The sequence below is a fragment of the Dermochelys coriacea genome, chromosome 1 (genome assembly GCF_009764565.3).
Source record: "Dermochelys coriacea isolate rDerCor1 chromosome 1, rDerCor1.pri.v4, whole genome shotgun sequence".
NCBI lineage: Eukaryota > Metazoa > Chordata > Testudines > Dermochelyidae > Dermochelys > Dermochelys coriacea.
Window position 1 is genome coordinate 59,930,010 of NC_050068.2, and position 17,247 is coordinate 59,947,256.

At 41.4% G+C, this 17,247-nt stretch overlaps 2 protein-coding genes across 2 annotated transcripts in view; one reads left to right on the plus strand and one right to left on the minus strand.

Annotated features, from left to right (window-relative positions):
- ERICH6B (glutamate rich 6B) overlaps window positions 1-13,247 on the plus strand; it is a 65,026-nt gene extending 51,779 nt beyond the window's left edge. The window contains exons 11-16 of the mRNA XM_038371678.2: window positions 718-782; window positions 1,408-1,523; window positions 4,864-4,952; window positions 5,262-5,414; window positions 10,561-10,789; window positions 12,369-13,247. Of these exons, the coding sequence (XP_038227606.1) occupies window positions 718-782; window positions 1,408-1,523; window positions 4,864-4,952; window positions 5,262-5,414; window positions 10,561-10,789; window positions 12,369-12,593 (877 nt within the window). The 3' untranslated portion in view covers window positions 12,594-13,247. The remainder of the gene's footprint in view (window positions 1-717; window positions 783-1,407; window positions 1,524-4,863; window positions 4,953-5,261; window positions 5,415-10,560; window positions 10,790-12,368) is intronic.
- Window positions 13,248-14,789: 1,542 nt separating this feature from the next.
- The window catches only part of COG3 (component of oligomeric golgi complex 3), a 45,298-nt gene continuing 42,840 nt past the window's right edge, over window positions 14,790-17,247 (minus strand). Inside the window, exon 23 of the mRNA XM_038406861.2 lies at window positions 14,790-17,054. Within this exon, the coding sequence (XP_038262789.1) occupies window positions 17,025-17,054 (30 nt within the window). The 3' untranslated portion in view covers window positions 14,790-17,024. The remainder of the gene's footprint in view (window positions 17,055-17,247) is intronic.

A 17,247-nucleotide genomic window follows, 5' to 3' on the forward strand; every position in this document is an offset into this window, starting at 1 on the left:
CAGCAGTCCAGCCAGAGAGATTTCTCAGAACACACTCTGCAGGTGCTGTATTGTTGGCTGCATTGTGGACTCCCCCCTCCTGCCCCCACAACCCTGTGAGAGGCGCTAGAAAGGGGGTACTCTGGAGTGCGTTAGGGTGTTTAACTTTCCTTCTGATCCCCCATCAAAAGGCAGGACCTCCTTGCAAGAAGCAAGGCACTGGAGCCACCCAGTGTAAATCACTGGGCGTGGTCAGGTTCTCCTACCATCTGGGAGAAAAATCTCAGGTGACTTCTTTACCCTCTCCCATTATCCAGAACCCTTTGCAGGAATCAGGAGTCCCTCTCCACTACGTTTCCTGACCAATACACTAGAGCGTAACTGATAGAACATTGCATGTAGAATTCCATATTCTCCTCAGTTTCCCATGTGGTTATGTAAGTGGACAAGCAATAAAGCCTCTTCTTTTGGACCTAGAGATAGTGGCTCCAGGAGGGGGCAGAGGGGTCCCATAGCCCTGCTGGACCCCATCTCAGTGTTGCCTCTCACAGAAGGCCCTGCTGGGCAGACACCAATGTTAACATGACTTGGGGTGTTCATGTGGAGTAATTATTTATATATTTAAATGGGCAGGTAGGACATCATGACCTAATGTCACATGTTTTTCTGAAATTGTTTAGGATGTCATTAGCCAAAAACAAGTGTGTGATTTTAAAATACATTGTTTGTTGTCCCTAGGTTGCAAGAGAGAGGTTTTGATAAATACAGGGAATTGTATGAGCGGTGTATGAGGTTTGGTGCCTGTAAGTATGGTAACCATGATACTGTTTTAGTCATTGTGTTTGATTTTAGAATCATATCAGACAGGGATGGAAGAGACCTATAGGTCACTTGTAATCCATCTTCTGGTCAGTGCAGGATTGTTCCCTGCAGAACATTTTATAGCATATTGGCCATTTAGTTTAACTACCCTAAGCAATGGGGCTTTCATCACTCCCCTCGGGAAACTCTCCCACAGACTCATGAGGTGTGTCTACACTGCACCTGGGAGTGGGTCCATACACAGACTTGTGTTAGCAGGGCTCACCCTGGAGTGCTAATCATTGCTGTACAGACACTGCAGCTCAGGCTGGCACTCAGTGCCTGCCCTCCTCCATCCACACTTGGAAGCCTGAGGTGCAACATCTACACAGCTATTTTTAGCGCACTAGCACAAGTCTGTGGACCTGGTCTGGGAGGCTCACTCCCAGATGCAGCGTAAACAAATCTATAGAATTCATTGTCAGGTTTTTCCCTAAAGTTTCCTTGCAGTTGGTTTACCCTTAAACAGAAGCGCCACGATATAGATGAGATTAAGGCTAACTCTGAGCTTTGAGAGGCTGAGCTGCACTGAATTCCCTGAACACCTTCATTTTAAAATTGTTTCAGTGACCAAAATTTCATTTCAATTCTCGCAATACCGAGAAGAGATCCCAGCTGTTGATCCAGCACTGTCTCAAACTCTTGAAGACCTGGATGCAGCGTTCAGAGCAGAGCACTTAAAGGTGTGTGATGGCTATATTCTCTTTTGATGCTAGTACCTATCGCTCCACATAAGTAAGTTTTCTGAATGCTCACAAGATTTTGTCTATTCAGCAACATCTCTTGAAAGTGTTGGGATAAGGGCAGCAACACCTGTGACAGAAAATCTCAATGGGACTTAGAAAAGTGGGATGGTGACACGAAACCTTTCACTCGAACGGTGAGATGAATACGCTGAGCCTCTGCTTTAAAGAGAACACCACTCTCTGTGAGTTGGCACAACTGTTCAGTCCTCTCGCCACTGTGTACTCCGATTTACATGTGTATTCAGGGGCTTGTCCCAGACCTAGGCCGGTAAGGTGAGTACACTGCAAGTATCTGTGGATCCTGTAACTAGCATACAGAACCCTCGTGCCTGTGGAAAGTACAACCCCAAAATAGGGTGACCAGATGTCCCATTTTTAAAGGGACAGTCCCGTTTTTGGGGACTTTTTCTTATATAGGCACCTATCACACCCCACCCCCGTCCCATTTTTTCACAGTTGCTATCTAGTCACTCTACCCCAAAAGAAAGATTCAGGAGGATACCGTCCTATTCTATGAACTGCCCAGCGACATGGTTTATAATTATTAATTTATTTGTGCTGGACTAGCCCCGAGCTGTCCCAACAGAAATCAGGCCTCCATTGTGCTAGATACTGTACAAACCTATTAGGAGAGAGTCCCTGCTCCAAAAGACCTTACAGTCAAAATAGACAGACAACAATTGAGAGAGAGGAATTATTATTATCCCCATTTTACAGAGGGGGAACTGAGTCATAGCAAAATTACATGACTTGCCCATGAGACAAGGTGGGTGAGGTAATATCTTCTATTGGCCAATTTCTGTTGGTGAGAAGACAATCTTACAAGCTACCCAGAGCCCTTCTTCAGGTCTACGCAGAGCTCCTCCTCACTTAGACCTGAAGAAGAGCTCTGTGTAGCTCGAAAGCTTTAGAGAGCCAACTTCAAATTCTAGCATCGCTCATCAGTGAGCACGGAACTAGTGTCTGATTCCTGTCTCCAGTTCTACACGGGAGGCTAGTCACAATTTGACTCCAGTAGTGGTTCCCTCACTAGAGATCCAGACAGGGAATAGTATGGCTGTTGCATACTAGTACTGAGAAGCACTGGCAGAGCAGCAGTGGGAGGTGAATCAAAGCTGGCACAGGAGCTGCTCTTAGGCAGCGTGCTTGGTTCAGACCAGTGCTCTCATACTCTTGATTTCCCTTCTGGGATTTCACATGCATGGTAGCTAATTTTTCAGAGTTACAGAGGACTTTTTATTTTGTCCACCCATGGTAAGAGGCCCATCCATTTTACCAAGCGAGACACAGGTAACAGAGCTCTTCCTCTGGCAGGGACCAAATATGTGACATAGACCTAACACAAAACCACCACAGCCAAACAGCAGAGTTTGCCAGAGATATGCAGGATCCATCCTTCAGCATCCCTCTGGTTTCTTGTAGTCTGTTTCCCCACCGTTTCACAATGCAAACAGCGAGATAACAGCAGTCCTGTCTGGACAGAGGTAACTTTGAAGCTGAATTGAGTGTGGTGCTTCATAAGCAGGCACAGCTGAAAGTTATGCAGGGAGCCAGTTCATTTAGACTAGGATGTGCCTCTGGACTGGGCTGTGATTTGCTGGTAGTGTTCAACTGCTTTTATAACAGATGTATACTGTGGATATATGTATTAGCAAAAGCTAATGATTTACACTGGACTGGAAACCAGTTTATGTACAGGAAGGTAGCAATATGATATGTTGGCTTTACCCTCCTGATTCCGCACCTCTACTCCTTCATTCACTCCCGGCAAGGGTTTCTTCAGATCTAGTCACAGAACTACAGCCAATAATCTAGGGCTGTGCTCCTGTTGAGTAGCCCCTTATTCCATGAGGAGTTTTAATCCTATTGTCTCCAGTACATCACACTCCCCATCAGTACCCGGCCAGAGCTGGGGAAGCTAATGATCCAACCAGCGAACCAAATTTGGTGATGAATCTTGGTCACGTGCCACCTGAGGCACATTGCGCGTACATGAAGAAGAAGTGGCAATACCCAAAGATAAGTTGCTACTCCATGGGCCTGAGGCTCTCCTGTGTGGTGCCGATCACCCTCAGCTCCCATGGAAGACAATGGGAGTAGAAGGTGTTCGACACCAAACCTGCATTGTGAACAAGGGCTGGGCTGTTATGTTGAAATCCCTCCTGCTTTCCAAGGCAGAAAAGGTTACAGTGCCCATAAATTTACATGAAAATTACCTTGATTTACATCACAAGCAGTGGATGTTTTTTTTATTGTAGATCTAGAAATCCATTATACTACTTTCCCCCATGAGCTATGTGCATGACAAAGCCTCCTATCTAGAACTGTCTGCTTTTGCGCATCATAAAAAGTCTTTGAAAAATGGAAGCCAGAGCAACATTTATTTCTCCCCGCCCACCCCCTCACAACCAAGAGATCAGTGTGAGCTAGTTTGCAGAGCCAAAATATACATCCTCGGGTTGGTTATAAATTAGGGCTCTTGTTATGGCCAGAATCAGTCACTTCAAGCAGGAGAAATGTATAAGCCTGGAAGCTACTGAGGTGGAGCTCTAATCTCCCGGAGAGAGAGATGGTGGGGAAGGCCTCTTTCTGCATTTCAGAATTAGCTGTTGCTTTAGTAATGCTAAAATGCTAGACTGTAAAGCCGCTCCCGCTCGCCCCACCCCCGACTAACAAAGCAAACAATTCGGCATTTTTCTAGGAGAAGCAAATGGCTCTGCTGTTCATTCCTACAAGGAAGCATGGCGCTCAACCTCATGCAGCACTTGGAGCTAGCCCCTAAATAAAGACATGTTTATATTTTCTCTGCAATCATCTGTCAGTACGTTGCAGGGTAAATTAACTTGTGTGTCTGATGGAAAGAAAGCCTCTTGGCAAAATATTATCGGGGAAAGGCTACTAATATAAATGAAAGAGAGCCGAGCTTTGTACATAAGACGTGTAAAATATAAACCATGGCAAGTGTCTCCTGTGTCAGTTAGCAGACTTTTAATTAAAAACAAACTTCAAGGGCAAAATGGGAGATACAGCATCTATAGATGTATATTATTGGGCCAAATGCTTTGGTCCCAGTTGGAGATGAGCAAATATTGGAGGAGAAATTGTTTGTGAATATCGTATTTGGAATCTCAGTCTCTCTGTCACATTGCTACTGATTTTTAGTTGAGGTGTGTGCACTGCATACACAATCGCAAAAAATTCCTGATGGGTATTTGGCCTGGAACTCCTCTCCTCGCCCCACGCTTTCTCTGTTCACCAGATCACTTTATTTCTACAGGTTTGTCATGCTCGTGACCCTGTAAGAAGATATTATCATGATGGGCAGAAATTCTGTCTTCTTTTTCCAGATGGGACAGGTCAGGTTTTGTATCCTGCAAAGACGTATTCCTTTAAATAGTGGGCCAAATTTCAGAATGATCTAATTGAGGATTTTTCTGGCTAGGAGTTTCCTCCTGTACTAACAGATAAACTAGGTCTCAACATTGTGAGCCAAATTCGCAGCTGGTGTAAAGCAGCTTCAGTAACTGCAGTGGTGCTACCCTGATTAAAATCAGCCAAGAACCTGACCCTTTGAGTCTACCGAGGGTGGTGTTCCACTGAAATCTGCCTTATTGCAGGAGCTGGGGGGGGGGGTGTTTGGTTTTGGGGGGAAGGTTTTCCTTAACTATTTCGCAGTTATCCATCAGGTAACATTGCCATTCTGATCGTGTATGTCAAGGAAGTACAGTTTATATACATCATCCTAGAGGATCACACACACTCAGGGATTCGAGCATTCTTCACAAACCGCGGCTATGCCACGTGCTACCATAGGAATGGGCTCATCTGGTGAGCACAAGTACTGTTAGACAGTATTCCAGCCAGTACTAATGATTACAGCCAGGAAGCCCGGGCCTAATGATCAGTGACTGGGGACACCACCTTGGCTTTTGGGGTAGGGAAGTCTCAGCAGTGAGGATAGCTAAGCAGGCAGGAGCAGCTGGAGATTTGGCACACTTCCACCAGCTGCACTGGTGCCAACTCTCCTAGGGAAGGAGCTGAGCCACTTGCTAGCTGGTCATAGAGGAGGAGCAATGTGCCACTGGGACTTGGGGGAGCCAAGCTGGGTGAAGTGGGGGTTGCAGAGTGACAGAAGCCCTGCTGTCCTTTGGACTGCTCCTGGTTCATCTAACAGCTAAGTTCTAAAACCTATGGGTGCTCATTTAGCCAGTCCAGCCTTGATTGATTATTGAGTATTGCAGCAGCACCTATGAGCCCCAATCATAGACTAGGACCCTGTGCAAACACAAGACAAAAGGTGGCCCCTGTCCTGAGGAGCTTGCAATATGTGCATAAGATAGGACCCAACACATTCATACAACAAACAAACAGGGGAGCACAAGGTAACTCTGAGCCAAAACCGATCAGTATACTCCACTTAAGAGATAGCGACAGCGGACCAAAGGCAGCCCATTACCCTCAGACTTATTCCAGAGGTATAACCTTCATAGACTACAGGCCATATGATACTCCATTGTGAGCTGAGGCAAGGGCCATTCAGCCCAAGACATGCTAGTATTTGTAGTGAGAGTGTCACAGTTCTTTAAAGAGGACAGTAACTGCTGTCTGCTCCATTTTATATATTTCAGAGTAGCAGCCGTGTTAGTCTGTATTCGCAAAAAGAAAAGGAGTACTTGTGGCACCTTAGAGACTAACAAATTTATTAGAGCATAAGCTTTCGTGAGCTACAGCTCACTTCATCGGATGCATTTGGTGGGAAAAAAAAAAAAAAATTGTAGACTGAGGTCTTTGGGCAAGGTGCCAGTAATTCTGAGTGGTCAGCAGAGTTTCATTACCCCAGTTACACATTTCAGTCTATTGCTACCCCCTTGCTATCAGTTGGCTTAAACCCAGTTATGCCACCATTCCTGGCTTTTACTTCCCAATCTGTTTTGCCCAGACTCTGTATATTAGTCTGTGCATCGGAATGGCAATTGCTAGGGCCAGTATCATTTGGCTTCATGGCAACCTTGCATTTGGATTGTTTCTCATATCCAGTGAATGCTCCAGGCCATAAAGAATTGCTCAGATGACCAATTTCTTCCATTGACTAAACCCTAATATCTAATGATAGATTGTTTGCAACAGGAATCCCTGCTTTTTAAGTCATCAAATCCTAATTTCCAACCCCCTGCTCCCAGAAAGTTTACCTTAAAAAAAGCCAGGGAATGAAAGACATCAATGTAGCACATAAATATCAGTTTTTCATTTTAATCTTTTACAGGGGGAAGCAAGTGTGTGCTGATTTAAATTTTACAAGTCCTCTCTGTGTTGAAACTAATTATTGGATACATTAAATGTCTTACTGGCTGTTACAAATCATTGCAAATAGCTTTTGTAATAACACATCCATAAAGGCCACTACCCTCCCAGTATTTGCCTCCAGACACATTGCTCTTTCATCCATCATGAAGCAGTATGATTTTTACAACACTGTAACACAGCAATTCCTAGCAGCAGTAAAATACCACTGACCCCCTAGGCTTGATCCTCTGTTTTCCACCTCTTTCTCCTGCTGTCTTTCCATTACTCTTTTTTGTCTCTCTGGTCTGGAAATGCTTGTGCAGTCGTTTTAAGAACACAATGGTGGCTCCTCTTGTTTTCAGAAGCATTCCAGCCATTTGTTTCCCTTATTTCATTCCTTCTCTCTCTCTTTGTCTACAATTGTGATTGTAGAATAATGGTCCCTCATTTTTAATGTTTTCACCAACTGGAGTCATATCACACCACCTACACTTGTTCGTATTCCGATGGCAATTGGGCCACAGCAGCAATCATGGCTCAGAACAAGAAATATTATAGTGCAGCAGCAAATAGCAAATTCCAGAGAGAAGCAAGCATCATAGTCACAATCCTGTTTTCACCATGAGAATGAGTTTATGGAAATGCCCTGCCTCTGAGTAATCTTAAATTTTAAGATTGCTTAACCATGTGCTTCTCATTCCATGATCACAACTTACAATACACTTAGTTGATCTGCCTCTGCCTTTCTTCAGTTCTTTGAGTTAACACATAATCACTCCAGGTTTCTTTTGGGATTGGCACAAGTTTTTTGGGGGGAACTTTAGGGCCACGATCCTGAGCTGGTGTAAATGGTGTAGCTGATTTACACTAGCCAAGGATCTGGTCCTTGATTTATAGCTGTACTGTTGTGAGAGGGGATACCTTTGCTCGGTGCTTCACTGTAGAGAGAAATTAAGGGCTATATAGAATAAATGACTATTACAATACATTTTTTAAAATCCTTGGTTTCAAAATAAAACTAACCCACTTTTGTGCCATCTAATTTTAACATAGACCAGTTCAAAATGTCTTCAATTTGTGCTCCAGAGCAGCCTAGCTGGGGTGTATTATTGTTTTTGCATTTCTTTTAATACTTGACACACAATGTAACGTCTGCTAAGCCATTCACCAGCCATTGTTGTTCTGGTCAGTTTTGTGTAGCAGTGAGGTAAGAATCAATTTCTTTATATTTAAACTAGACAAAAATTCAGACTGACAAATAGGCTGAATTATAAAAACAGTCTGAACTCCTCATTTGGGGGCTATTTATCAGCTCTCAGAGCGAGCTCCCTGATTACATCTCTGCCCGTGTTGTATCTCGTGAATTTGTGATTTTCCATTTCATTCAGCTCTCTTTATCCCGCAAGTCAGCTCGCTCACTCAGACAAACACAAATATACAGAGAACATGTATTTAGTTTTAATTGAAATGCTGCACATGTATAAGGTACAAATACATACAGATTTGTTTGGCAGTGAAAGAGATATGATCACAGAGAGACACAACTATGTAGGTGCTAACTTGCATGACTTGATTCTACAACCACTCAGATAAATGGCAGTGTTCCTACTGATTTCACTAGGTCAAAAAGAAAAGGAGTACTTGTGGCACCTTAGAGACGTAACAAATTTATTTGAGCATAAGCTTTCATGAGCTACAGCTCACTTCATCGGATGCATTCAGTGGAAAATACAGTGGGGAGATTTGTTAGTCTCTAAGGTGCCACAAGTACTCCTTTTCTTTATGCGAATACAGACTAACATGCCTGCTACTCTGAAACCGCTCACTAGGTCAGGATCAGATCCTTTTAACGTATGGGCAAAATCGTAACGAAAATATGAGGCTATCAACTGCTATCATTTACACAGAGGCAGCCCTCTAGCTGGAAGGGCGTGGGGGTTGCCAGTGGACATGATGGCAGAGTTTGAGCCACAGCATCAAAATTGAGCAAGTGAGGTGAGTTTACATTAAAGCAAGGAGAACAAAGCGGCACAGCTCCAACTCACAAGCATTTCTGCTCCTCCAAGCTGCCGGGATACAGTGTTAGCTCCTGAGAATGTAAGATGGCCGCCTGCTTGGAAGTGGTTAATCTTATAGCCAGAAATCCTTCCAAGAAGCTATGTAGGGAGCCGCCTTCTTCCACAGCTAGCCATAAGCACCCATTGGGAGCAGCACACATGCACCTACCCTGCTCCAACTGCTTTTATAAGTATTCCAGTTATCTCTCTTGCATTTTGGATACTGACAGCGAGGAGTTCAATGGCGAGTATGTATAGTGTGGGGGAAAGACTGCAGCCTGGCTCGGTGCCACTGTGTAAAAGAAAAGTACCAAAGGGATACATACCAATGGTGAGAGCTCCCTTAGCTCAGGAATATAGATCAGAGGTGGCAAAACACCTGTATGGTTTTAGCATCAAATGCTTGCTCAGCTGTGGGAGATGCACCACACACACTGGCTTCCCCTAATTTTGACAGGCCACTCCCATGAAGTGTCTGATGGCTGTAGAGTAGCTATTTGCCTAAGATGAAGCCAGTATGGTCCAAGTGAATCAACTGGACGTCCGTTAAGTTGGATCAGACGCAATGGGGTCAAAAAAAGCTCATCAGCCACAGTCTGGGGCAGATTTTCAAGAACTCTGCTCCCATTCAGGTAGCAGATGAAGAGCCCTGCATGTTGAGCACTGAACTTTTTTAAAAACCTGGCCATAAGTATTATCACAGGACCTAGGCTCTTTTGAAACTCTGGCTGCAACTGTGGGGGGCTGAGCCCTTGAAAATGTTTCCTAGAGCTCCCTCCACCTTCCCTTCATTATGGAAACTGTGATAAGTAGGGCTGGTCAGGAACATACCAAAACTGTTTGAGGGAACAAGTCATTTTCAACAAATTTCTGGGTTCAAAATTTTTTGGAAAATTTGTTTTGAAATTGTTTACACATCCCATTTTGACATTTCCAAACAAATGTCCATTTTGTTTTCAATCTGAATCAACCTTTCCTTTAGAAATTTAAGCTAATTATAGTAACAATTTTAATAAAAAAAAGTCAAAATTGAAACCAAATATCACGATTGACCTGACCAGATTTGATTTATTCTTTCTTTGATTGTCAGTTCACAAGAATTTTTGAGCTTGGCTTTTCATCCTGATTGGTGCTGGGAACATTTTTTCAAAAATGTTCCTGGGATGAAAAAAACATTTCCTACTCAACTCTGCTTATGAGTGCATCCATCACTTGATAGGGGTTACTGTAAACGAAGCTTTTGTGTTTGACTGAGTTCACAAGCAAAACATGCCGGGCATGATTCAGATCCCTTTCATACCGCAGAGCATCAGGAGAAACTACACTGATGGCAACAATTACACCAGTGAGAGGACAATGGATCCTAAGAGGCCAAAGAGAGATGTTCTTTGTTATTTATATTCCCCAGGCAGTGTGCACTTTGGTCTTCTGCATGCCTTAACTCAGTCTCTTTCTCTAGGCTAAAAAGAAAAGGAGTACTTGTGGCACCTTAGAGACTAACAAATTTATTTGAGCATAAGCTTTCGTGAGCTACAGCTCACTTCATCTTGTTAGTCTCTAAGGTGCCACAAGCACTCCTTTTCTTTTTTGCGAATACAGACTAATACGGCTGCTACTCTGAAACCTTTCTCTAGGCTGAATCTGGATAGCAACACTGGCTCCTACTTCGATAAGAAAGGAAGACGACAGAAGCACTGGAATTGGCATAACTTCAGTCATCATGTTCATGCACCTCCTTTCCAGCCCATCTGCATGAAACTAAACATCTATATCAGGATTAAAATTGTGGCTCAGGAGAAAATTTACTTATCATTTACTAAACAACAAAACTGCATCCATTTCAACATGGGGGCTAGGCTAAAGGTAAGTTCTCAGAACTAAGCATTAGCACTACAGATCCATTTCCTATTTACCAATTAATGGAACTAAGCTGTCCCAAAGGACAGGGCATTAACTTCTTCATAGAAAAGGCACGACTGAGATGTGACATGTTCTGGAGTCCTGTTGTTCCCTTTGTTAAAAATCCTTACTGACTACTTAGTTTATTTCACATCTGCAATTTCTGCTGAATAGAGCTAGCTGAAAATGGTATACTGGAGCATTTTTCTGTCAGAAAATGCTGTTTCGGCAAAATTGAAACTTCCTATGGGACTGATTCTGATGAAATTTCATTTCAGAAAAAAAATAAAAAGCATTTTGATCAGGTTAAAACATTCCATTTTAACATTTTCAGAACAGAATGTTTAGATATTTTTGTTTCAAAATTAATTTTCAGTTTGAAATGTATTATAGAAAATAAGTCAATTGGAACAAAAGTTTTGATTTTCTCTAAACAAAATGAAAAGGAGTACTTGTGGCACCTTAGCCACAAGTACTCCTTTTCTTTTTGCAAATACAGACTAACACGGCTGCTACTATGAAATCTAAACAAAATGTTTCAATTGACCTGAAACTAATTTTTTTCCCCCCAGAAATCCTGTTTTGCAGGAAACTTAAATGGTTTTTCTTCCAATTCAGATCTAATCCTAGGAAGTGAAATTCTGGTTCCTGCCCAGCTAGCTCTCCTGCTGAACTTGGCTTAATAATAGGGTAGGGAACTTGCAGGCATACATGTGTACATCAGTGCCCTCTGCTGGATGAAAGCAGAACTACTCAGCTCTTTACCATTGTTCCTATATTACTAGCAGCTTAGCTGGACATCTCTTAGCTCAAGTGGTATGGGTCCTGTGGCTTTGAAGCAGGAAGATCCAAGTTCACACCCATAAACAGTAAGCTGGAGACCACAAGTCCCAAGATGTTTCCTCAGCTGTTGTATTGATTACTGCACCGCTGAAAGTCCCACTACACAACCTCCCCACACTCATCTTTTAAAAAATTTAGCTTGTGGGAGAAAGAGAAATTGGAGATGGAGGGATTAGTTCCACCTATGTTCACTCAACTTTACTCAGTTCCTGTCTGAAGGACCTATGGACACTGTTGGTCCTTCCTTAGACTTTTAATGAGGGTTTGCTTGGCTTTGTACAAATTACTCCAGAATGTGACATTGAATAAAATCAAAATGCATTTCTTGTGGCATGCCCTGATAACAGGGGGTCTCACAGAATGATGCATTGTGGGATTATTTTCAATGAACAAAGGATGCACCAGGGGGGTTTCCACAGTAAACAGGTGTGAAGAGTTTAATTTACTTTCTGCAGCAAATAACCCCTATCTCACTTGGACTACTAGGGACACAGCTTCAAGATGTATAACTATTTTAGATGTTTACAGGTGAAAATTTAATGTGGTTTATATAAGAGCTCACTGTAAACACATTGCAGGAGACTGATAGTGCAGCATTTTTTTTTATATTCTGCAATTGGACTATAAGTATTAATCATGCTGCCTTTTCACTGCCTTTGGCTCGGAAGATTAAGTTCTCTTTACATTGGCTATTTTTCAGTTGAAAGACACAGCCACACTCCACTTACTTAAACCAACAGAAAGCCAACTGGGGCTACTCCTGAACTCCAAAAGCATTCAGATCAACAGCCTCCTAGCCAAGATGAAGAAAGTATTACAAGACCTGCAGCACACGCCATTAAACAAAATTCAGGCACTGCCTCTTGTTCTAGCACAGCTGTGTAAACTGCCAAAATGGAGATGTAGAATGACTCTTGCCCAGTAGACACGCTGGGTGTCGCAATGTTAGATTTCTCTCTAGTCAAGTAAGGTTACATGGGCAGTTCACTGTGGAAACAATAAAACTCATTTTCAAGCATGTTGTAAGTGTTTAGTTGTATTCCAGTGTAGAGCATCTATGGCACTAAACAGCACATTTGAAAATATGCAGTGGATTGTATATGCCTACGGATAGACCAATACATGCGCGCTAGTTTGACAGAATGAGGTGGTTCTTATAAGTAGGAGAAAGGACAATAGGGGTAACCTTCAGTTTGGTGGGAGCCTATATCAGACAGTGCCTATTGCATGACCCAGTGAACATGCCTTGCACCCTGGCCCAGCATTTCTGCCCAGAAATTCATTGTGGAATGAATATGCAGCATGTGTATAATGTAACAAAACACCCCTCATGGTTACTAAAGGGGAAGGGTCTGAATATGAATGAAAGGCAAAGATTGTGGATGAAGAGCCTGGTGTGGCATGAACTCTCTCCGCTTATCACAGTGATCATTCCAGTGGGTTAACAGTGAAGTAGCCTGAGCGACTAGGGGTGGTATTGAACAAGCTGGCTGGTGTGTTTTTATTTGAGGCTTCCAAAGTGAGACAGGGTGAAGAGAATGGGGCTCTGCCACAGATCCTAAGCAAAACTGCAAGTTAAAGAAATGGAGCTAAGAATTTTTTTCCTCTGTGAACTAGTTTTCTTAAATGAAACAGTTGGGCACCACTATTACTTCAGTCTGTCCTTGTAAGTCACTTTCTCTAGTCTTCATGATTCTCTTGCTCTCTGAAAGGCCTTCAGTTTGTCTACGGTTTTCTTGAAGAGCCCAGAGCTGAATGGAGTATATTCTAGGAGTGGTCTGACTGGTACTGACTGAAAAGGGACTGTAAGTTCACTGCTCTCCAACAACATATGGTCTCTGCACATAGCTTAAATTTTTTGCCCCCTACCATTTCACAGTACCAGTTCATACCTAATTCACTATTATCAAACTTGGGCCTCTTTATGTTACCGAATGCCAGATTTCTCTCCCCTTGAATAGCTGGGTTTCATATTTCCCCCAGGTACAGTAGCTTGCATTTTAACAAGCTCAGATTCATTTTATTATTTCCTGACGATATTTCTACCTCTCTAGGTCCCTTTATTAGTCATCACTATACTTTCTTTAGTCTTTCAGCTAGTTTTCCATCCACTTGGCAGCACTCATAACTAAATCAATTTCAATTAGTTTTTTCAAGTAAAATTTCAAGATGCTATCAAATGATGTACCAGAATTCAGATCTTAGACGTTTATTAGTTTAGGAAACGTATTAAAAGGTGATCATGTTCATGTAGTATGACATTCTTTATAAACTCATTCTGCTTATTCTTTATGGCTGTTATAGATGTTTACATCCAGTGTACCTAGGAAGGCATGACGTTACAGAATTTTATAAACTTAGGAAAAAAAACTTAATAAATATTCCTTCCATAAACTGAGCGTGTTCTGAAGTGTTTTATGTTGTCCGCACATCATTCCTCCTGTTTGAAACTTCTTGGCTTGAACACAAAGGGTGCCCCTATGATTTTAACTATTGTACTAACAATTGGGATGGATATGGAAACTGGATCGAGACTCAATACAAATAAATAATAATGTCCAAAAGACTTCTTTGGGTGCCACTTAGTTATTCACTCAATTTAGTTTTGTATGATATAATTCAAACAGGTGTTAGAACCCTGCCTCTTCATTATGTTGTGTGTGTCTGGGGAGTGATCAGGAAGCAATTGCTGTGAAGCACCGCTGTGTGACAATTAAACCATTTGAATTCTACAAATGAGATTAGGGAAAACAGGATTTTTTAAAAATAGTTAATTCAAATGCCACTATCAAAGCCAAGGGATAAATAGGAAGTTTATATTGCTATTACAAGGAAGAAACCACAACCCTCTCGAAGGAACGTTCCTACAGGACTGAATATCAGAACAACAATACATTCAATACGTAATGGCAAAGGATAGATAGATGAGCCTGCAAGTAGCCAGGCAACAAGAAAAGTCGTCAAATAAAACAAGGGTTGAATAATACTTGTGTGTTCTGCCATCAGGTCCCAAGTTTTCTCTTAACAAAAGCCAGTTAGTTAAAATATTACAACTTTGGCTTCTTCCCTACAATAAAATTGCAGTGAAGAGACCATTTAGTCACACAAGATCCTTTATGAGTAAAGAAAATACAAAATTTACTTTTATTATGACTATAAAGAGATAAATTTAACACAATTAGCTGCACACTCAGTACTCAGTGATATATCTGTCTGTGCCAGATAAAGTCAGTGCTCTTACTGGTAACAACGAAATAGATCTTGTCTTTCTTAATGAAGCATCGTACATGCCTGCAGGATATTTATTGGTTTGCCATTACAGTTATCTTGTCAGACAAGTCTTAAATACACACAAAGCTTTACTCAGGGACCAAAATATGAAGCAAAATTTTTATTTTAAAAAAACATTAAAAACAGCAAATGTCTAGTCAGATCATATAAAGCACTTTAAATTAATCTTTTGAAATTATTTACACTATTGTATATGTAAATATCTGAAACTGTACATGTTTAAACAAATCTTCATCTAGCAAACAGGCTGAATAAACTGATTGCTCTTGTAATCTTTTAAATCAGCTGTCCTAGAGCTGTCTGAGTATTTTAGAAGTGAAAAGGTTCAAAACACAAGACTAACATAATATTTTATCCTTCAGACCATTTCTGTACAATTAATTCAGTCATAACTCTGTACAGCAATCATGCACTCTTTTGTAAAACACTATAAAAAGACCAAATGTACATATATTACAAGGCATTGGACATTTTACAGCCTATGTTCTTGAATAGGTAAAGGGAAGGGGTATGTTCTCTCCCTTGTTAGTTCCTTATTTAATTTCAAAAAGTTAAATGAGATCCTGTAAGTACCATTTCCATACCCCAGAGAGTCTGCTATAATGCTGCTCATGATGGCTTTAAAACTTGCCATTTTAGTATCCAGTCAGCTGATCTGTAACAGCAAAACTGTTAAATCAAGATACCAAAAATATGTAAAATGTCTACAACATGCAAGCTAGAGAATAAGTAAATATCTACCATTTACGTCACTGTATTGCCTTCCACATATCTATACAATAAGGTCAGTAAAGACACTTTAAAGCCATTTTCAGTGTTTCATCCAGTTTATGGACAGGTGTTTATGCACTTAACCTTCTGAAATGGAACATACCAATGTCGTGTATCAATCATTCATTGCATGCTGATCATAAACAGATGTTACACATATGCATAGTTTACTGATCAGCAGGTACTTCTCTCATGACCCTAACTTACAAAGATGCTTTTGTAGTCACTCATCATCTACTTCTCCTTTACACATCTTTACTCTAGAGCACCAGTACTGCACAAGTTCCATAGTCACAGCTTTGCCACCAGGAGCTGCTCTTTGAGCCCCCTTCTCTGGCCTACAGCATCTTAGCACTCACTTCTGACAATGCAGCTGCACTGCTCAACCTTAAATCAGAAAAAATAGAAACTCTTAACCTGAAACCTTAAGTACCTGAAAACTTTAATGCTAAGCCTTACCTTTGCCATAAAGCCTTTAGTACATGGGTAGTTCCCCCTCACAAACATTAACAATTATATTGCACAGCTTTCCACTGCAAACCCCACATATTCATTTCATAACAGTCAGAACTCTTTAAAGATTCTTCACTTAGAGCACTCCAGAATATCAAAGTACAAGTGTTAGTGCTCACTTCTACTAATCATTACAGGGCACCCAAAATACATTGCATCAAATATTGCAGAACATTCTGAAGTTCAAGGGAAACGACAGTTTTCACAAACTAATATACTTTGAACTATGTTCTTCAAATGTATTGTGGACTAACAGGATTCTTCAGAGGGTTGAGAAAAATTAGTGTGGCTGTCAAAATGAAGTTGCAGCAATACTTGACACTCAGGTCACCATCTCATTCAAACATTGCACACTGACTTTTTTCAATTTAGATTTCTTGTCATTTATCTTCAGTATGTCCCGTGAAATTGCTAGTTCTTTTACTGCACACACATCTTTTCCTTAAAAGCAAAAGAAGTAAGGTCTTAAATACATTTAAATCTTAGCATTTCAATCTGAGACGTGTTTACATCTGATGGCAAGGCAGAAACTGAGCTTGGGTAAAAATCTTCAGCGAGTTTGTTCCCTTAAGTTTTAGGAAAGAAAAAACTGCCGTATTTGAAACAATTTGTAGAACTCAATTCTTCTGTAAATCAGTATTAAGCAGCCTAGGGAGTATTAAAGTTGATGCCTTGACGGATCCCAGTGTAAATCCTTTATTTACTTCTGGCAAATGACTTCATGTCCCCTTCGCTGCCTGGCATACCACTGAAATTTACCTCAAATGGCCTGACTGTTGGGCTATTTAGACATCGACAAAAGTAGGTTCACCTGAAAGGCAAAATGAAAGTATACGTTAGCTATTGTGTTGTTACCATCATCCAAGGTCAGGAGCAGACTTATGCTGTTTGAGCATCTAAACAAACATTCTATGAATCTCCAAGGATTTAGAGGAACCAAGAGAACAATTATAAGAATATTGGTCAAAAAGTGCAATCACCAGTTCTAGCTAACTTACAGACTC